Source organism: Rhineura floridana, chromosome 3 (assembly GCF_030035675.1).
Source record: "Rhineura floridana isolate rRhiFlo1 chromosome 3, rRhiFlo1.hap2, whole genome shotgun sequence".
Taxonomy (NCBI): Eukaryota; Metazoa; Chordata; class Lepidosauria; order Squamata; family Rhineuridae; genus Rhineura; species Rhineura floridana.
In genome coordinates this window covers 30,398,595-30,420,204 of record NC_084482.1, presented here as the reverse complement: position 1 = coordinate 30,420,204, position 21,610 = coordinate 30,398,595, and the positions used below count along the sequence as shown (strand labels likewise).

Here is a 21,610-nt window from a genome sequence, read left to right as displayed (position 1 = left end):
TGATTTGGGCAGGCAGAAGCTTCCACATGCTCCTTAGCTGAGTGCAACGTTAGATTTCCCATCCCCTCTACTGAGAAGTAAATGGGTGGCTTCTTGTATCATGCTGATCCCTCCCTTTCTAAGTACCCTAGCATGCTCAGAGGACTTGGGGAGGAGGGTCCTTTACGCCATGCTGCTTCTGTCTGCTCCAAAGCTCAGTGAAACATGAGGGTCTCCCCTCAAAGTCTTCTGTGTATGTCAGGGACAAGGGAAGGGTCAGTGTTGATTACAAGTAATGGTGCCCCAATCTTAAAGAACTTCGCTGTCAGATGAATTGGTTGAAAGTATTTTTAAAATTAGAATTAAATATAGAAAAGAACAAGCCTTGCTGAAGAAGAATCAGCATGGGGTTTGAAAAGGGAATTCTTTAAGAGTATTGACAAACATGTGGATAATACAATCTGATAAGAGCCTTCCCCAATCTGGTTCCCCAGATGTTGTTGAACTACAACTCCCATCAGCACCAGCCAGCATGACCAATGTACTTGGACTTCCAAAAACCATTTTCAAGGAATGCCCTCACCACAGGCATAAGCACCTCCTTCATCGTGGTCCAATCCTGCTTTCCGTATATGTTCTGCATATAGATTAAACAAAATGAAATGGACTGCCTTCAAGTCGATTCCGATTTATGCCAACAGTATGAACAGGGTTTTTATGGTAAGCGGTATTCAGAGGTCGTTTACCATTGGCTTCCTCTGAGGCTATGAGGCAGTGACTTGGACCAGGGTCACCCAGTGAGCTTCATGGCTGTGTGGGGATTCGAACCCTGGTCTCCCAGCTCGTAGTCCAACACTCTAACCACTACACCACACTGGCTCTTGATAGATTAACAAATAGGGTGATAAATTACACCCATCTCACACCCTTTCTGATGAGGAACCAATTGGTTTCTCCATATTCTGTTCTTACATTGACCTCTTGTCCAGAGTATAGGTTGTGCATCTAGAGTGGGAACCTAGCACTTTTTTAGTGATGGAGCCCCACTTGTGGAATTCCATCCCCAGGGAGGCTTGCCTCAGTCCCAATTTTTAAAAATATATATTTGGCACAATACCATTTTATTCTCAACCCCTTTTTAAAATCCTGGACTTTTAAGTTGTTTATATTTCCTGCTTTTCATTTTAATCTTATTCTATTTGATCTTCTTGTGATGATGTAATCGTTATAAGAACTTTACCCCGAAGGCCCTGGAAACCGTTTGGCTAAAGCCGGACAGGGTACAAAACAAGCAAACAAACGTGCTAGAAGGATACCATCGGTGTAATGTCTTTACGCATACATCTCAGCTACTTGCAAAATTAGTTTGCTCCATCGTGACAGTGGCATATAGAAGGGAAGGCGGAGATTAGACTAAGCGGTGCTTAAAAGGGCAATGCCAAGCTCTAGCTGGAGAGCGGTAAAGATACACATGTTGCACGCCTACGCACACTTATTGGGTAGTAAGCCCCATTGAACTGAATGGACTTACGTCAGAGAAAACGCCAAAGGATAAAGCTGTATGTTTTGAATAGCTAGACCGTGGCTGTTGGCCCTTTTAAGGAGTTAGAGAACATTTGAGCGCCATTTGGAATCTGCGAGGCGCGAATAAGTTCAGGTCCTGGGCTAAAGGAGTGAGTTGCTCGTCTCGGTCCAAAATTAGGGCGAGAACGACACCAGCACAGATGGAGAGGCTCACGTGGCGGGTAAAATATATACGGCTGTGGGGGAATTTTGAGGTGTGTGTTAGTGATTGAGGTTACATATTGAGTTCAACGGGGCTTAACTACGTAATATGCATAGTATTGGGCTCCATAGCTACTATCCAGTGCCCATTTACAAGGGAAAATTTTTTTGAACTCAGTGTAACGTAACAGCTGTGTAAATGTTTAGAATCGTTTGATAACACTTGGGATCTGCAGGGAACTCGAATAAAGAGTTCAGGTTTGGGGCGGAGTTAACTGAAGACTACTAGAAGTCAGATTATGTTCACTCAGTTATAAACCTCATTGGTCTCAATGGGGGTTAATGAGGTTTTTGGGACTGCAACGTTAACAGTTCGCTCTGTGTATGTCTCACTGAATTCGAAGGATCAGAGCCTTAAGGGGAAACGGGAGGATTACCTTACTGAAGGACAGGTAAATTGCTGAGACGACAATCCGAGGTTGAAGATGATTCCCATTTGGAGTGATTGGGAAGCGTCGGTTGAAGGGCGCTAGATCTCCGTTGCAGGATGGGGAGTATAAATGTACTCGATGGACCGTATGCTTGTGGGAGGCATATTTGCAATTAACCGGTTGACCTGTATTCATTCTCGCTAGGTAGCAATACTTATTCCTGCGCCTAGGTACGCTGCTTAAATCTCAATGAAATCAATCGGCTGTGGGCAGCCTAGCCATGTGTAAGATTGTAGCCTCTGGGAATTATAAACGATACTGTATATTGTCTCTTCTTAGCATGGGCGTTTGTAGAGCAAAGTTCTACCCAACTTGCTTGTCTTTCCCGCCTTTGTCCCTTATGCAGCCAGGGGTTTAAACGGCGGCGTAGTAACGCAGAGTTCACGCACGCGTTTCATTGGAACTATCCTGAAGACTGGTGTCTCTTCCCGTATCAAACAACTTCCGCTTTATCTTGCACGGCCTCCCATTGGCTGCTGCTCTGCCTGGTAACTTCTGGGGACAGACCGGCGACTGTCTATAACATTTGAAACGCCAGCTTTAGCTTTTCTTTTGTAATTTGTCGGTGGGTCCTTCTTGGAGATTATAACAGGGGAAGGCTTCTCTTTAAGTAGTAATGATACAGAAGACCTAGTCCTTTTAAAGATATCGGGCCCAAATTAAGGATCCCAATGGGATTCAAGGTAAGGATAGCACTGTTCTGCCATTCTTGCAAAACTTCGTTGTTTGTGAGGCTTTGCCGAAGAGGTGGTGGTTTGTTATGGTATATGCTGTGATTGCCATGGCAGAGAACAAGGTGTAATGAAAGATATTGGGCCTTTTTGCATACAAGTAAAGTAACGCTCAAGATACTACAACAAGGGCTTTTACCATATATGGAGTGAGAAGTGCCAGATGTCCAAGCTGGATTTGGAAGGGGAAGAGGTACCAGAGATCATATCGCAAACATAGGTTGGATAATGGAATGGACCAAGGAATTTTAGAAGGAAATCACCCTGTGCTTTATAGATTACAGCAAATCCTTTGATTGTGTAGATCATGAACAACTATGGAATGCTTTAAAAGAAATGGGGGTGCCACAGCATCTGATCAACCTATACTCTGCACAAGAGGCTACTGTAAGGACAGAATATGGAGAAACCGATTGGTTCCCAATTGGAAAGGGTGTGAGTCAGGGGTGTATTTTATTACTCTATTTGTTTAATCTATACGCAGAACATATCATACAGAAAGCAGGATTGGACCAAGATGAAAGAGGTGTGAAAATTGGAGGAAGAAATATCAATAATTTAAGATATGCAGATGATACCATACTACTAGCAGAAACCAGTGATGATTTGAAACAAATGCTGATGAAAGTTAGAGGAAAGTATAAAAGCAAGACTACAGCAGAATGTCAAGAAGACTAAAGTAGTGACAACAGAAGAGTTATGTAACTTTAACGTTGACAACAAGGACATTGAACTTGTCAAAGATTATCAATACCTTGGCACAGTCATTAACCAAAGTGGAGACAATAGTCAAGAAATCAGAAGAAGGCTAGGACTGGGGAGGGCAGCTATGAGAGAACTAGAAAAGGTCCTGAAATGCAAAGACATATCACTGAACACTAAAGTCAGGATCATTCAGACCATGGCATTCCCAATCTCTATGTATAGTTGGACAGTGAAAAAGGCAGATAAGAGAAAAATCAACTCATTTGAAATGTGGTGTTGGAGAAGAGCTTTGCACATACCATGGACTGCTAAAAAGACAAATAATTGGGTGTTAGAAGAAATTAAACCAGAACTGTCACTAGAAGCTAAAATGATGAAATTGAGGTTATCCTACTTTGGACACATCATGAGAAGACATGATTCACTAGAAAATACCATAATGCTGGGAAAAATAGAAGGGAGTAGAAAAAGAGGAAGACCAAACAAGAGATGGATTGATTCTATAAAGGAAGCCACAGACGTGAACTTGCAAGATCTGAACAGGGTGGTTCACAACAGATGCTATTGGAGGTCTCTGATTCATAGGGTCGCCATCAGTCACAATCGACCTGAAGGCACATAACAACAACAACAATAATAGTTGCTAACCTGTCGCTCAGAGCTTAAAGTATCTCTGTGGTTGATCATTGGAAGAAATAAATGCATTTCAACATTCTTTCAGTATTATTGTTTTAAATATGTCCCTTGTTCATTTGCTGTGGCAGTTCCCGATCTTTTCTCTGGGCACTACTTCTGTTGGAGCGCAACTTGTATTTTTTCCCAGCACTCTAATGTGCAGTTCTTCAGCCTCTGGGAAAATGCAGCCTGCACTACCGAATACACACAAACTCTTAGCGTTCCACTGCTGTTAAGGGGGCTGTGTGTGGACTGTAGTTACTGAAATGTCGCAGGCGCCTGGTAGCATTGATGAGCAGCAGCACAACTTATTATTTTACATTACTCTTGTATTTTTATTGTAAGTTGCCTTGAGGGCCTTGGAATTAAAAAGTGGGCCAAACATATAAAAACATTCTGCTGTCCTCTACTTACTTGTGCTGTTTTGAAATCTTTTTTAAAGAAGTGTTAATGTTTAGTTTTGCTTCTTTACATGCACAGCATTCAGTACTATACTGCTTTTGTGTAAAACTATACCTCCCTCACCTCACCCCTAGGGGCAGGAATGCTTTGCCATTTCACGCTCCCAATATTTTTTTCTTAATTTAGTTTTATGAGTATTTTGCACTTCACTCTGCAATACTGACGTTGTTTTATAAAACTTAAAATAGCTGTGTGTCCTCTTCCATCCCTTCAGCCTCAATCCTCAATCCTGTGAGGTAGGTTGCTGAGGGACAGTAACTGGCCCAAGGTCAGTCAATTAACTTCATAGAGAGCAGAGGTGTTGTTGTCTGGGGTCGGGGTGGGATAGACTCCTTAATTTGGGGGGAACAAGATCCCATCTGGCTCCCTATGTACAAGCAAAGTATCAGGAAAGGGAAGTGTGTTAGCTACTTGAAACTCTTCTGAATCCTTTGGTGCTGATTGGAGTCAATCAGAGTGAAAGGAGGTGAGTCAGACATTGAGAAGACTCTTCTCAGTAGCTAACACACAGCATCTCGTTTCATGCTGATTGGCTCTTAGGGATGCCTGTTGTAGTGGAGTGTGGACTTGGAGATGACACAGAGAACAACAAGGGAGATGAGGGAAAAGGGTCTGGCTATGAGGGCTCAGAACGAGTTTGCGGATGAGAGGGGGTTACTGTGTAATAGACAGGGACATCAGTGTGTGAGACTCATACAGATACTCCCAAAAGGTTGTTAAAACTTGGCTGAACTGAAGAGTGAATGGCAGAATTGGATGCATCTGTTTCAGTGTGTCTTGACACCTATTAAGTTGTCCTGCCTTTTTTCTTTTTGCAAACTCATCTCCCCTTTTCCCCTGTTGATAATGATCTTTGTTAATCCAAATTATAGTTGGGTGTTAGCAGAATCAGGAGGGATTACGTTTTGAAGAGGGTGCCTAATTGGTGCTTTTCTTCACTTTGCTGCCCTCCCCCCAAATCTAATTTAGAACTACTGTGTTAAACCGGGGAATTGGAAATTGCTGTCCCAGCCCCATAAAAAGATCTCAGGAGGTTTATCAGCTGCCTGTAGCTATGTCTTTTAAAGACTGGAACTGGAAGGGAAAGTAGGTTATGTATATAGAAGTGGGAATGGGATGGCCTAAGTGAGATAGACACCAATCTCCTCTGACAAGTAAGGTATATCTTATTTGCTCCACACTTAATTAATTTCATGATCTCATAAATCTGACTTGTTTGAATGGAATTGCAATTACATAGCGTGTTGCTATTTCTTTCCCCCTAGGGATTTGTATAGAATATTGGGTGGCATTTGTTCCAGTGCTATCCCTTCTGTGCAGCATGAGGGATGTGTTTGCAATTTGACTGGACATAAATACCTGCTGTTTTCCAATGTTTGGCGATCACTGAGCCACAATGTGAAGCATGTTCCCTGCCCTTTCCAAAAAGCCATTAAAATTTGGCTTGGCTGGATTTTTGTGCCTTTCAAGTTGATGCATTTTCACCAGCCTTTAAAAATACCGGTGTGTGTGTGTGTGTGTGTGTGTGTGTGTGTGTGAGTGAGTGAGTGAGAGATTCCTGAGCCACAACAGTGCTGCGTGTTGTTCTACATCTCCAAAAGCTGCAGGACAAAGCTGATAAGCACAATAGAAAAAAGTAGGTATATACCAGTGGGGTATGGAGTGGGGGTGGAAATAACAGCCCTGCAGTTTAACACTTAGCAATTGCCCCTGAGCTACTTAGCACAAGGTACAGCATATATTTTAAAGTTTCTAGGCCTCATGGTTGCAGAGCGAAATTCTGAAAGCAGGACAGCAAAAATGTTAATGGATTTGGTTTTAATAATATGGTATGGCTCATAAACATTGTCTGCAAATTGTGTGAATTCTACGTGGCTAAATATTTTTTGTTAGTTGAGATACTTCTCCATTTCATTATACATTTTTGCAAGTGGCCCCTCAGTCCTATACTTGTTGCAGATGTTCACAGTTGAAATATCAGTGGCATATACACAAATACAAGATAGCATCTCTTACTATGCCCCAGGTAATTGGAGGACAAGTCACAGGACTAAAGCACATAAGAATTGTCCTAAGAATGTGGAGCTTTGGTTCAAAGCTTTGTTGACAGGCATGGATATTGGACCATTTCTATATTTGGGCTAAATGTCCATCACTGTGTGATGCTAGCTGTTCTTCTACTTCTCTCTCCCCCCCCCCCCCCCGGTCATACTTTCTGAAAGGGATGACCATCTTCCATTCTAGGTTAAAGCTCTACTCCTAAACAAGAGGGTACTTTGCTCACTAATACTCTGCTAAGTTGGGTCAGGCATAAAATGGATGCGTCAATGCTCTGACCTTATTTGTTATTTTCATTGCTACGATTCTACACCTTATTAAAGGGAAACTTCCTAGTGGTATGGAAATCGTATATTCAACAGATTGAAAGCTGTAAAGAAATCAGAAGAAGGCTAGGACTGGGGAGGGCAGCTATGAGAGAACTAGAAAAGGTCCTCAAATGCAAAGATGTATCACTGAACACTAAAGTCAGGATCATTCAGACCATGGTATTCCTGATCTCTATGTATGGATATGAAAGTTGGACAGTGAAAAAAGCGGATAAGAGAAAAATCAATTCATTTGAAATGTGGTGTTGGAGGAGAGCTTCGTAGATACCATGGACTGCAAAAAAGACAAATAAGGTGTTAGATCAAACTAAACCAGAACTGTCACTAGAAGCTAAAACGATGAAATTGAGGTTATCATACCTTGAACACATCATGAGAAGACATGATTCACTAGAAAAGACCGTAATGCTGGGAAAAACAGAAGGGAGTAGAAAAAGAGGAAGACCAAACAAGAGATGGATTGATTCTATAAAGGAAGCCACAGACGTGAACGTACAAGATCTGAACAGGGTGGTTAACGACAGATGCTACTGGAAGTCGCTGATTCATAGGGTCGCCATAATTTGTAATCAACTTGAAGGGACATAACACACACATCATACAGGTGTGCTCATCAGAAAATCAAGATAGGCTGTTGATCCTTGTTGAGTGTGTGCAGTGTGGCTAACCTGTCATCACATAATGGGTGGAATGCCCTTTGCAGGAGCTGTAGGCACAGCTAATGTGCTGAAATATATTTCTGGCTCTGCCATTCTCTATAATTAGGCTGTAGCTCTTATTTCCCGAAGTTTGCATTAAAATGCCAAGTTCCCTCTCTCTTCACACAGGGATTTGAAATTGTGTTTGGTGCACTTTCCCCACTGTATAAAATCTAGTATAAAACAATGTTCAGTCCTGCAGAAAAGGAGCGTCTGAATGAATAATCTAATACTGCCTCCACTTATTCAAGATACCACTACGGTATCTGAGCATGTGTCTTAAGCCATGTGGTTGCAGAAGAGATTGGGATCCTAAACATTTCTCCTTTCATTGATACCTCTCCCAGCTGCTAGGAGGTTATGATGACCTCCTAGAGACTGGAAAGTAGGTTAAGATCCTGTAGCACTTTGCCCCTCCCAGCAGCAATAATGCAATAACATTGGAGAAGCATCACAGAACAACTAATAAGGTGGAATGACATGTGGATGGTCCAGTATTATTAATTATACTGTTTACATACCAGAAAGGCTGCTAAGCAGTTTACAAGCATAAAATCAATTATAAAATCCATTCAGAATTAAAATGTACAATAAAACATTTCAATCAAAACATTAAAAAAACCCATATTTAAAATAATCATTAAAACAAGCCAGTTAAAAACATAACAGTTGGATCAGGAAGTTCAAGTTCAGAGGGATGCTTGCCTAAACAGGTGTTGTCTTCGAGAGCCAGGGGAATGCCAATATGCACAGGGCCTCTTGTGGAATGTTTTGAGTTGTGAACCTATGTGAGTTTGTCATTCTTGTGGTGTTGGTGACATAGCCCCCTTTCACTTTAGGTAGGACGTGCCTACACTTGGTGCTTCATGGAGAATGGGCAGGGCTATAGCCATGGGGTGGCCTCTGCTATAGTTATTTGAGTTGGTCCCACAGATGTGCATCTATGCCTCCCAGAGGATAGAGATATTGCAGGGATCACCAACCATTTTTGGGTTGTGGGCACATTTGCAAACTGGAGAAACTCTTGTGGGTTCCACCACCACCTGCAACCTATTACATTGGCTACAACAGAATTCTTCTTTCAAGTGTAATTTTGGGGGCGGGGGGGAGACAGCGGGTGCCATGCTGATGATCTCTGGGATACTGGATTTTTTTTAGACCTGTATTAAAATATACTGAGTGAAATAACGCAACAGATGGAAGAAGGGCTAGAATAAATTCATATACCCTGGCCAGCCCTAGTCCCTTGAAGGACCAGCATCAGAATGTAGAGATCTTTGTACAGTGTCTGTGGTGTCAAGCTGGAACCCCTAGCGACCAGCTGCCTGGATTTTTGCAGGCAATAGCAAATGTGAAGCAAAAGCAGTTTTTGTTTAATCAAGGTTTGTGAATGACCCAGCACCTATAAGGCTTAACAACGCTTCTGTTCTCCACAGGCTCCCCTCTTTCATTTAGGCTGAGGTTTATGGACTTGTGCATGATGAATTGCGAACTCTTGGCGACATGCAGTGCCCTTGGCTTCTTGGAGGGGGACACCTACCACAAAGAGCCGGATTGCTTAGGTGAGAGACCTAGAATGGGAGGCATATATTAGAGGTTGAGGGGTGTGTGGGCTATGTGTGTGTGTCACAAATTGCGACTCTTGGATGGGGACAATTGATGCATAAAAAGGGCGGGGAAATGTGTTTTAACGGAAGTATGCACTTTTGTATGCTTAGAAAACTGATCCCCAGCTGTCTTGCTCTCCCCTGGTCTTCCACTGTATTGTAGAACATGTGGTTTACATGTATAAATTCTTAGGTACAGACCCTGACATCTCAGTTTAAAGGTTATCAGTTAACAGAGAGGCACTGAGCTGCTGCTGACTAGAATTAACACTTTTAACAACTAGATGGATAATGGTCTGACTCCAGTATCAAGCAGCTCCTTTATATCTTTAAAAATAATTTCTGGGGCTGTTATCTGATTGATTTAAATATACATAAACCTGCCTAAGATTTCTTTACTCAATTTAGTTTTATTTTATTGATCAACTCACAATAGCTTTGATTTGGGGTGGGGAAATCCTGTATTTGCTTTTAGATGGTGCACTTATATCGCCCTTCCCCAAAATGGTGCACTCCAGATGCTGTTGGACTCCAAATCCCATGAGTCTCAGCCAGTTTCGCCAATGGCCAAGGATGCTGGGTGTTGGGAATCCAGCAGCATCCAGAGGGCACTAGGTTTGGGAAGGTTGGTCTGTATGTTGCAGCTTGTTTGATTTTAGAGGCATTCCCTCCTGCAAGAGAGAGAAGGTGAAATGCTTTTTCTAAGATGGTGCCTTCCCATCTGTAGTTCTTAAAACACGGTAAGGATATAAGACAGTGTGTATGTGTGCGCGCATGTGTAAGTGCCTAATTAATCAGGGATGCTGATGTTACCTATTTTTTAAACATTGATACATCTTGCCAATTAGTTTAAAGGTTGCTGCAATAATTTCTAAATGTATCACCTTTTACAACCCTTTGTTCCTTTTTAAGCAGCAGGATGGGAATTTCATGTGCTTTTGCTTCACAACTTTTCCATTGCTGCTCCCACTTGCCCCCCTCTCTCCTTGCTCCAGAGAGCGTGAAGGACTTGATCCGCTACCTGCGTCATGAAGATGAGACTCGGGATATTCGGCAACAGCTGGGGGCAGCTCACATTTTACAGAATGACCTGATCCCTATCATTGTCCAATACCCTCAAGATAAGCAGCTCTTTGATGCTGTTATCAGGTAATCCATGTTGAGGGGATGCAGTTGGTTATTGTAGCTTGAACAAAATCCACACATTATGTAGTTGATGTACGTACAATGTTCCCTGACAGCATCTTGATGGGAGGCTAGTCCAGTGAGTAATTTCGGTATAAAGCCTTAACCACGAGGAACGTAAGGTAGCAGATAAAAATGTGTGTAACGCATAAATGAGATAGAGGGCGGGACTGCTTATGTATTTCCTTAGAAATGGACTCTGAAAAGAGGAACGCCCCAAAATAATGGCAGTGAGAACTTCCATAGCATCTCCTTCCCCCCTCCCCACTTCCTTACATTCTGTACATTTTGATTTTCTTCCTGTAACGTGGAGCCAATGCCCCGTGGTAAGCCACCCACTCTTACAAGAGACCTGAATGTGGTCCACCAGGGGCTCGATAAAACTTCCTGGTTTTGGCACTTGCTTGAGACTGAAGGGGGGGGGGGAAGCAGCATTGTCAAGCTCCAGGCAGGTCACAGTGCGTGGCTGACGGGGTGTGCTTGCCTTGCTCAGTCAGTAGTTGTATTGGGCAAAAGCTCTTCCAGACTAATTGGACATTATCAAGAAAGATACTTCAAACGTTTTGCAAAACTCAACAAAACCTATTTTAAAAAACCATCAAAGATGACCCAAAAAAGGCATTATAGTAACAAAGAAGCCAGTCTCCCCCTGCTCCTTTGCCACCCAAATGAACTCTTGGTGGACCTCTGTGGAAAAGGAGTTTCTTGAGATATGTGCTACCACTCAGAGAACACCTTCCCTTGTGGCCGTTAGTTTGGCATCCATTGGAAAAAGGATTCTGAACATGGTTTTGTCTTATCTGAACAGTACATAGTAAGCTGTCTTATACTGAGTCAGACCATTGGTCCATCCAGCTCAGTAAAATCTATGCTGTTGGGCAGCAGCTATCTGTGATTTCAGACAGGGGTCTGTCCAGGTCCTACCTGGAGATGCCAGGGATTGAACCTGGGACCTTCTGCCTGCAGAGCAGATGCTCTATCACTGAGCTATGGCCCTTCCCCAATATTTCCGTCCTATGGGAAAAGATGCTTCTGAAAAATGCAGTCCATAATTTTAAGAACTTGCTGAGTCTCATTAACAGCCCCAAGTAATGTATCATTTGTTGATCTTATCCTGACTCCAGAAAACTGCAGACACAACTGGCATTTATTTTTTTCTCCTTATTTCTCACATGCATCCCCGTTGAACAGGGCAGACCAGCCAGTGGAATCTTTAGCTCTGTAACTTCCAGCTGGTGACTCTAGCATGGAACCACTGCCATGCCAAGGATCTCACTTGATTAGGACTTTGTAAAGTTATTTTACAATCACTGATGGAGCTTCTGCTTGTTTTCCTGTTTTCTCTTTCACCTAGGCTAATGGTAAATCTAACCCAGCCAGCTGTCCTCTGCTTTGGCAAACTCCCCCAAGATGCCAGTTTCTGCCACCACTACCTGCAAATTGTCTCTTATCTGCAGGCTTACAAAGAAGTGAGTAGTTGGTGGTGGTGCCTCCCTCTTTCCAGTCCTTCCTGGGATCCACGCGGAAATGCCTCAATGGGTTTTTTGAATGGCAGCCCTTCCCTGTAGTCATATGGAAGCTCTTCTGGCATGTACAGATTTCTGGAAATCGTATTTTGCTGCATTCAGAGTGAAGATTATAATGGTGCGGGGAGGAGCTTCTGGAGCAGAGGGGACTGAGGAGATAGATTTGGGTTCAAGAAGACATGGAGATGAAGGCTACGATAGGAGTTGTGGTTTCTATACCAATGATCTCTCTATGCATCGTTAGGATATTCTTCTCTGGGGTTGCTCTCTCTCCAGGGATCCTCATAGGTTCTCTTCTCCTCTTCTCCCAACCCACAGGCATTTGCCAATGAGAAGATCTTTGGGGTGCTGAGTGAGAAGCTATATGACCTGCTGCAGCTGGTGAGTACTAGGCTGGCTTCAGTACCAGAAACCCTGTTCTCCTGCAAGCAGGGACCGAGAAGGACTTCACCAAGGACATGGAATGGTTGTGGAAGGGGCCCAAAACATCACTGGGCAAGGCTGGATTTGGGGGTTGAGGCAGAAGCCTGCCCACCCAGTCAGCTCTTGCCTGTGCACCCAGTGAGGTGGGGAGGTTTATATGATGATTTGTCCCTTCCTTCCTTCCTATGCTCAGGACTGGGAACAGCGTCAGGAGGAGGATAACCTGTTAACTGAGCGGATCCTGCTTCTGGTACGCAATGTGCTGCATATCCCAGCTGATCCTGATGAGGAGAAGGTACTTGTGTTTAAAGGGTGGGCGCCTAATTGTGGTCAGGTTGATAGTAATCTAGGGCTGTGCATGAAGGTGTGAAAGAAGCATCTGAGTGTTCACAGTGATTCACATATTTATCTCAACAGCTCTTGCAGCAGACGCTGCTGTATTTTTACATCCATTTTCCCAGCTGGGGACTGAGGCTGAATTATAGTGGGTTGCGCTAGGCATGATTTGAAGTGGAGACTCCCTGGCTCACGCATTCACTATACTGCAGTTAAATCTGCCAAAGTTGGTATGATGGGGGGTAGAGGAACAAGGGGATGTGGGGTGACATCTGGCAGGGGCAGGGGCTAATCCTTTCCAGAACGCTCCTAGAAATTGGACAATTTTTATGTTTTGCTTGTCTTTTTATATTGAGAGAGATTTGCTAGCTTTGTTGGCCCTTTCTGTTATGCTTGTTATGTGAGGCGCCAAGGTAGATTTCCACGTGCAGAGAGAGTGTGCATCTGTGAGGTATGTCATTGGGACACCTCTCCTCTGCTACCGTGGAGTAGTGTGGTTTTGGTTAACATGTGTATTGGGCTCTTCCCCCCCCTCCCCAAAAAACCTTACTGTTTTTAGATTGGATAGGAGTAACACCAGTAAATTTGAGGAAGTACTGGTCAGACATTACAGGCTAGGTTAGCCTGTGTTAGACTTTTTTTCCTATTGTGGCAGCAAGAATGGTTATTGTGAGACCTTGGAAGTCAGGAAATGCTCTTAATTTGGAAAGGTGATGCGCTCAGGTATGGGATACTCCTCTCTTGGAGAAGGTAACTAAAAGGTTTAGAGCTTCAGGAGGCCATGAAGACAGATGGATTTTATGAGATTTGCCTATATTTTTGTTTATTTATAGAAAAAGTTATAGACTGCCTCTCACATAAAATCTCCTAAGCCTACCACTGTTTTTAATCATTTTTAAAATGTTTTTAATTATTTTTTAACTGTTTTTATTGATAATTTTAATGTTTCTTGGAAACTGCTTAGAGATTTCACAATCAAGCGGTATATAAATTTTGTTAAATACCAGGGTGGTATAAAACAAACTGTGTAAGTACAACAAAACATAATAAAATACTATAAAAACAATTCCAGACTTTTCAGAGAGTAGATGGCCTCCAAGTTTTCACAGACCTCGAGAGAGAGAGAATTGATTAACCAGATCTGTGATGCAGTTCCTCAATTTGTTTGTGTGTGTGTGTGTTTCGTAACAACCAATTAAAATCTCTCTGTGCGTATATACATATATATGTATGTATTTGGTGTTTTTTTAAAGAACCTCAGTGTTTCTTGGGATGCAGGTTTAAAACCAGCAGTGGACACTGTTCCTGTCCTTAACAGCTGTGGTGTTCCTCCCCCCCCCCCTTGATATCCCTACTCAGCAGAAGAGCCTTCTTTGGTATGAGGACCTCTGCCCTAGGACTCATGCTTCTATGGTCTTTCCTGCAGAAAGTTGACGATGATGCCAACACCCATGACCGGGTGCTATGGGCCATACACATAAGTGGCATGGATGACCTGCTCAAATTCTTGGCCAGTTCCCAAAGTGAGCAGCAGTGGAGCCTGCATGTGCTGGAGATCATCTCCCTTATGTTTCAGAACCAGGTAAGTGAGCAAGGGTGTCAGAGAGAGTCAGTTGGGCAAGGTGGGTGATAATCTGCAGGTGGCTGCAGATAGACCTCTTGAACTACCAGTATGGTTCTCTTTTGGACACAATCTCCATTTTAGAAGTAGAAATTAATCCCCTGGAACTTTGTGGCATTCAAAATTAGATATACTAGTGAAAATTGTGATCCCTAACAAGATTAGTAAATTGATGGCTGTTAGCTGTGAGTTACAAATAGAGCTTCCACATTTAGAGACAGTGTACCTTCAATTAACGCATATTATGGGCAGAAACAAATGATGGCTGTCTTGAGCATGCTCATTTTGTGAGTCCTAGGTATTTGAACTGGTCACTGTTAGGCAAAGTGATGGGTAGGTTAGTTGGCATAACCCAAGGATGGGGTGGGGCCTGTGGCCCTTCTGATGTTACTGGACTCTAGCTGACTCAGCCCCAGCCAGCACGGCCAGTGGTCAGGGATGTTGAGAGTTGTTGTCCAGTGACACTGGAGGGCCACAGGCTCCCCATCCCTGCCTTCTCCACGTTGGAGGTGGCTTGGAGAAGAAAGAAAGATGCCATGTCTCTGTAATGCGGCCCGCACTGACCATTGTCTGCTGAGATGTGTAGTTTGGGGTTGGAGGGCTGGATAAGCCTTGCTTGGCTTGCCAGGAGGACACAGAAGACTATGTATGCCCTTAACAGAACCCGGAGCAACTGGCAGCCACAGGGCAGGCCCGCTTGGCCAAGGAACGGGGCACAGATATGGCAGAGTTGGAGGCCCTGAGGCAGAAGGAACTGGCTGAGAAGAAGAGCCGTATACTCCAGCGGAGCAGCAGGTAAGTACATGATAAAGAGGCTGCATTTGGGCCCTGCTTCCTTCTTAGGAATATAGGAAGCTGCCTTATATCAAGTCAGACCATTGGTCCATCTAACCCAGTGCTGTCTACACTGACTGGCAGCAGCTGTGCAGAGTTTCAGGCAGATAGTCTTTCCCAGCTCTACCTGGAGATGCCAGGGATTGAACCTGGTACCTTTTGCATGCAAAGCAGATGCTCTGCCACTAAGCCACAGCCCTCTTCCTTTTCTCCTCACTGATTTTATAGACCCTTCCTAGTCAGGGACAGAATTTGACAGCTTTAGAAGGCTCTTTCCCATAGACTTCTACTTCATCCTTTTAACTGGCCGTGCATTCTATCACTGAGCTGTGGCACCTTCTCAGATGACCTATGGAAGGCCAGTGTGGATGGTGGAGGAGTAAACTTTGATGAGACCCTTCTAGCCTTATGAGCACTACCAGTTCCTGGCCCAGCCCGGGGTTCCTCTTAGCCTGTCTTCTGTAACCCATCACTGGAGTGCTGGAGTTGGGACAACAATATTATTTATTAAATTTATATTCTACCCTTCAGAGGAGGCCCATTGTCCTCTCTTCTCTCAACTCCACAGCCTTGAGTGGTTCACAATAAGGGATAGTGAGGAAGCTCTTGGCTGATCCTGGCAGTTGTTCAGCACATCAAACAGCAACACTCTGTAAAATGCAAATGGGCCCCCAGCCAATACCAGAGCACGGGCGTAGGGAGTGCTCATGGGAGAAAGGACCAGAAGGGATTGTACAGGGCACTAAAGTCCAACCTTCTGGGAGTTTCTCTTTCAACACTTCTTTTGGTGTCTGGCTGCTTCACTTGACAAAGCTTAAGAATTAGAAGTGAAAAATAAAGGGAAATGGAAGCAGGTATTCTCTGCCTGAGATCCTGGTCAGCGGTTGCCGGTCAGGGAGGGATAAATAGTCTGACGCTGGTATGAGACAGCTTCTAGCTTCCTCTCTTCCTGCTCCTTTGCCCTTTCATTAAAAATGTGCTGGTTTCCCTGATAAAATGCTTCCATCTCAATAGATGTATCCACTTCTCCCATTTCCCCCAGGCACTCTCGCTTTGGTGGCTGCTACGTCATCCAGGGCTTGAAGTCTATCGGAGACAGAGATGTTGTGATGCACAAGGGGCTACACAATGTAAGTTGATGCTTGGCAGGGGGTTGATGGGGAGACTCTGCTCAAGCCTGAAGGGTTGGCTTTGCTGCTCAAGGTTGCCGGGTTGTAGCCCAGAGAGCCCTCCTGCCTTTCTTTACAAGCCGCTCCACTGCCAAGGAGGCTGTCATTGTGGATTCTCCAGATGTGTTCCTCCCCAGGTGCCATTGTGCACTTCCTCCCATACTTGCTAGAACAAGCAGGACAACAGACAGGGTATAGGCAACCTGATCATCACTGATGTAATAATGTTTTTAATTGTGTTTTGGAATGTTTTAGTGGTTTTTAGTATGCTTTTCTTTTTCTTGTTGTATTGTTGTTTATGTTTGCTGCCCTGGGCTGCTTTAGGAGGAAGGACAGAATGGATGTTCAGTAAATACAGTAGGGCCCCACTCATGGCAGGTTCCATTCCAGGCCCCTGCCGAAAAGCGGGCCCCTACTGAGCTGTAGCATGTGAGCTCCCCGCCCTACAGCTTATCACGTGATCAGCTGTAGCGTGGGGAGCTTGCATGCTCCAGCTGATCCCTGTCAGTTGGAGCACGCAATCAGCTGGAGTGCAGGGACCTCGTGCGCTCCAGCTGATAACTGTCAGCTGGAGTGTGGTGGCTGGAGCTCCCCACGCTACAGCTGATCACCCCGCTGGCGCCGCTGTATTAGCAGAATGCTGAAAAGCGGGGTGCCGACAAGCGGGGCCCTACTGTAATAATAGGGCAGGTGAAGCTGACTTTGCATTTTCCTCCTTCCCCTTCATATCTTCTCCGTTCTCTCTTCGTTTACTGGGCAGGTGAAGAACTATAGCCATGATCTGGGCAAGGATGTACGGCGGGTGCCAAAGAGGCGACAACTTGCCCGTGACGGGGAGGGCACCCCTCGCCGCTCGGCCCTCAATGTGCGGCTTTTCCTCAAGGAGTTCTGTGTGGAGTTTTTGGAGAACTGTTACAATCGCCTCATGTATCTGGTCAAGGTGAGAGTGAGGACTGTATCCTGCAAAGGAGCACAGGGATGGCAGATAGAGTGTCCTGACAGAGAATAGGGAGGAGAGGGATATTAGTGATGTCAGAAGGTGCTACAACATAATTTACTTGGTGATATTCGTTCCTGAATGTAAGTGTACAAACCATCCGGATCTGGCAAGACTTCATCTTTATTTTATTTATTTATTATTTTATTTATATCCTTCTTCCCAGGAGGAGCCCAGGACGGCAATCTTTATCGTTCATCTTTATTGTTAATCCTGTTGCTTCTGTGTTCCTTTTGTGGGTTGCACAAGAGGAAGAGAGAGGCTGTTGCCAACCCCCATCTGTAGCAGGAGATCTCTTTTTATGACATCAACCTGGATGTTGCTGGTGAAGTCTTGTAGGGAGCTGATTGGTTGTGGAAAGAAGAAGTGGCAGCACTTGCCTCCAATAGGCCAAGTGAAAAACCCAGCCTGCGTTTCACTCTAGGCTTTTATTCAACAGTTTTCTAGATAGATGAAGCTCGTGCAGTACCAAAACTGAGTTCAAGGTGCTGGGATAATTTAGAAGTGAGGAAATTTTCAGTCTTAAATATTTTTAGTATATCTTTTTATGTCTGATGTCATTCTTTCGTGCTGGTTCTATTCAGTCTTAGATCTTATTTTCATGTTGGATCTTTGTATTTTAAGATTTTAAATTTTACCTTTGTTAGACAGTTTGGTTTGAAACCAATAATGTCATTGTGTGAGTGGAACAACTTCTGCTCAAAACAGAACTCCCCCTCCCCCAAAAAAATCATTTTGGAGGGTTGGAGGAACTCGCAGAAGAGGTTTGTGGGGGTGGGGAGTTCTGTTTAACAAGTGGAAGTTGTTTCACTCTTTGGTGCCCTCTAAAGTGTGTGGTGTTAACTCTCAAGCTCTAGAGAGCAATCCAAACCCCTGATCCACCAAGCTGGAGAGGATATGGATGAGGCAGAGGAATCCCCAATGCTGCTCCTGTGAGGAGTGCTCCATGCATCCACCCAAACAGCTGGCAAGTGGGAACTACCATCGACAGCAGAACCCCCTGAAACTGGGCATTTCATGGGAGGGACTGGGCCGGCATTGAATCCACTGGCTCCTGAGATGGCCCTGCTCATCTCATGTGGCAACAACAGACCCAATCTGGACCTCTTTTCTATGCCAGTCTGAGAGATGGCGCTGTAAAAATGCATTTTCCCCCACCCTTCTGGCATGAGTGATGGGAGTGTTGCGGTGGCCGTTCCGATCAATCAAGCTCCGCTGCTGCCCCCACCCAGGGATTTGGATTGCAGACTGAAAGCCGCTTGGGATCAGGTTATCTTGAAGGATCACTTCTTAGCAACGTTCTGTCTGGCATCTGAGCCTTGCTGTAGGTTCTGGCACCTTTGGAGGTACGCTTGATGAGGACACAAAGGGCCTTCCCTGTTGCGGCACCCAGATTGCGGAACTCCCTCCTTGGGTTTTGGGGGGGGCACAAAGACACTTTTATTCTGTCGTGCCTTTTAATTTGTGTTAATGTACTGCTGCAGCCATGTATTTTTAACTTGACCCTGTTGTGTGCCTCTCATGCTGTTGTTTATTACGATTTAGCTGTTGCATTTGTTTTTTTTCCTCAGAAGCAGTTTCGGGGGGCTGACATTTTCTCAAATAAATAAAACTAGTAACATGTATTTAATTCTGGAGGAATGGGTAAGAAGCACCACTTCAGCGTTCAGGCTAACCTTGTGCTCCCCCATTCTTGGTCTCCGTCCCCTTCCGTTTGCCATTTCTTTACTCTTTGCCCAATATTCTAGATTATTTGGAGCACCTCCCCAATTTTTCCAGAATCTTAGAAATGGCATAAGTTATGCAAAATGAGCAGATATGTGCATCTTTTGTATAGAACCTACCACCGTGCTCTGAATCTGAACGTTTTTGCTGTCCTGTACAGGAATACCTCGCATTAACGTACTCAATGGGACCAGAGCAAGTACGTAAACCGAAAATGTCCTTAAAGTGAAGCACTACCTTTTAAAGCTTTTTTTTACCTCTCCTTCATGCGGAGCCTCAAAGCCCCACGCTAAAGCCTCTGCTGCTGTGCTGCTGCGCCTCTCAGCTGATCGCAATCGCGCCTTCCAGCTGATTTGCGGTGGCGCGATCGCGTCTGTTTCCACCCCCATGAACCATTAAGTGTCCACAAATGTGAAGCAAGCGTACGTAAACAGGGGCATGGTGGAGTATGGAGTATGGAGTATGTCCGTAAAAGCGAGTGTACGTTAAGTGAAGGTCCATATAGCGGGGTATTCCTGTATGACCCTAATAGGACCATAATACAAACCCCTCCAAAAACAGGGGTGGTGTACGATTAGCTACTCTCTTCGACATTCATTCTCTTTCTCCCCCTGCACCAGGATCACCTGATCAGAGAGAAGGCCCAGCAGCATGATGAGACATACTACCTGTGGGCCATGACCTTTTTCATGGCCTTCAACCGGGCTTCCTCTTTCCAGCCACAGCTGGTTTCTGAGACTGTTAGCGTTCGTACTTTCCACTTCATCGAGCAGAGTCTGACCAACTACTATGAAATGTTACTCATGGATAAGAAGGAGGCCACATCTTGGTCTAGAAGGTAAGGGGACTTTGTGAAATGGCCTAGTGGGTTTCTCACTCTTGTTTTTGGTTGTGCGCCTTTGAATGAGTCCTTCTCTCTCACCTTTCTGTACAAAGTCAAAGGGCCTCTTGCTTCTCATCCTTCCTTTCCGGTCTCCCCAGGATGCATCTGGCTCTTAAGGCCTATCAAGAGTTGCTGATGACTGTGCATGAAATGGACCACTCGCAAGAAGAAGCTGTGCGCAACAGCAGCCACATCCTAAAGAGTGAGGATTTTTAGTTATAAAAACGCAGCTTCTTAGACCAGCATTCTGTGTTTCCTGTCACTACTTAGGACTCGGTTCCAGAGCCAGTACTGACCTGCTGTGCTTTGATGGGCATGTCTTGAGAACTGTATGTGGTGGGTGGATAGGGTCTGTTAGGAGCACCAAGATCCTTGTTTCTTCTTTTGCACGTAGGATCCAGCCAGCTGTGAAAAGGTAACATAGAAAGCTGTTTTTGTACAGAATCAGACTATAGGTCTGTCTAGCTCAGTATTGTCAGTAGTGACTGCCAGCAGCTCTTCAGGGTATCAGGCGGGAGTCTCTCCCAATCTTACCTGGAGATGCTGGGGATTGAACTTGGGACCCTCTGCATGAAAGGCAGATGCTCTACAACTGAGCCACGTCCCTTCCCCCATCAATATGGTGACTTTATGGAGCCAATGGATGACAATAAAGAGGAAAGAAATGATTGCCTCTTGCTTGTACTAATGTACAGGCTGCCCAGCTCCTGACATTGGGCTCCCAGGGACCAAAAGGGGTTAGGAAGAACCACTTGGAGAGAAATGCTGACTGTGTGTATGGATAAAACTAACAACATGACCATCTCTTTCCCCTAGACAACGTTTTCTACTTGATGGAGTATCGTGACCTGTTCCTCACCCTCTTCCGTAAGTTTGATGAGACAAAGCAGCCCAGGTCATTCCTCAAAGATCTGGTGGAGACCGCTCACCTTTTCTTGAAGATGCTGGAGAGATTTTGCAAAGGGAGGAACAACCTAGTGGTCCAGGTATTTTTATGTAGGGCAGCTATTCCTTTTAACAACTTTTTGGCCAGCAGCTGTTGTGTAATATTTTATTTATTACATTTTTATTCTGCCCTTCCTCCAAGAAGATAAAGCCAGTGTACTTGTCCGACACCCCACCCAACCTACCCCAGGGCATTTGCTAGAGGGAGATGAACTATAATAACCTGATCCTAGCTTGCTATGGGTGTGGGGGTGTGCATGTGAGCATTTCTAGCATTTGTAGAACCCAAGATAGGAAGCAAAACATGCAGGTGCTATTCTCTTCATTTGTTGTGTGAGAAAGAAGTCATAGCAATGACAGACATTTAGGAAAGCAGATCTAACCAATTAGACAAAAAAAAAGGTTAGAGAGAAACACCAATTGGCCTGGTTTGCACATATCATTAAGCCATGAATGCCAGGTCTACCCACTGAAAAGCAATGGAGGGGTAGACATGAAAAAAGAGT

At 44.5% G+C, this 21,610-nt stretch overlaps 1 protein-coding gene across 5 annotated transcripts in view; it reads left to right on the top strand.

The window, feature by feature from the left end:
- Nucleotides 1-1,555: 1,555 nt before the first annotated feature.
- The window catches only part of TIMELESS (timeless circadian regulator), a 52,368-nt gene continuing 32,313 nt past the window's right edge, over nt 1,556-21,610 (top strand). The window contains exons 1-13 of one of the 5 annotated variants that reach the window (XM_061615190.1): nt 1,556-1,724; nt 9,290-9,415; nt 10,456-10,609; nt 12,000-12,114; nt 12,490-12,552; nt 12,788-12,889; nt 14,357-14,512; nt 15,213-15,346; nt 16,428-16,515; nt 17,315-17,494; nt 19,897-20,114; nt 20,258-20,361; nt 20,976-21,145. In XM_061615190.1, the coding sequence (XP_061471174.1) occupies nt 9,319-9,415; nt 10,456-10,609; nt 12,000-12,114; nt 12,490-12,552; nt 12,788-12,889; nt 14,357-14,512; nt 15,213-15,346; nt 16,428-16,515; nt 17,315-17,494; nt 19,897-20,114; nt 20,258-20,361; nt 20,976-21,145 (1,581 nt within the window). In that variant the 5' untranslated portion in view covers nt 1,556-1,724; nt 9,290-9,318. Of the gene's footprint in view, nt 1,758-1,832; nt 2,157-2,665; nt 2,879-9,289; nt 9,416-10,455; nt 10,610-11,999; nt 12,115-12,489; nt 12,553-12,787; nt 12,890-14,356; nt 14,513-15,212; nt 15,347-16,427; nt 16,516-17,314; nt 17,495-19,896; nt 20,115-20,257; nt 20,362-20,975; nt 21,146-21,610 lie in introns of those variants that run through there. The other 4 variants (XM_061615186.1, XM_061615185.1, XM_061615188.1 and 1 more) reach the window with 4 other exon arrangements.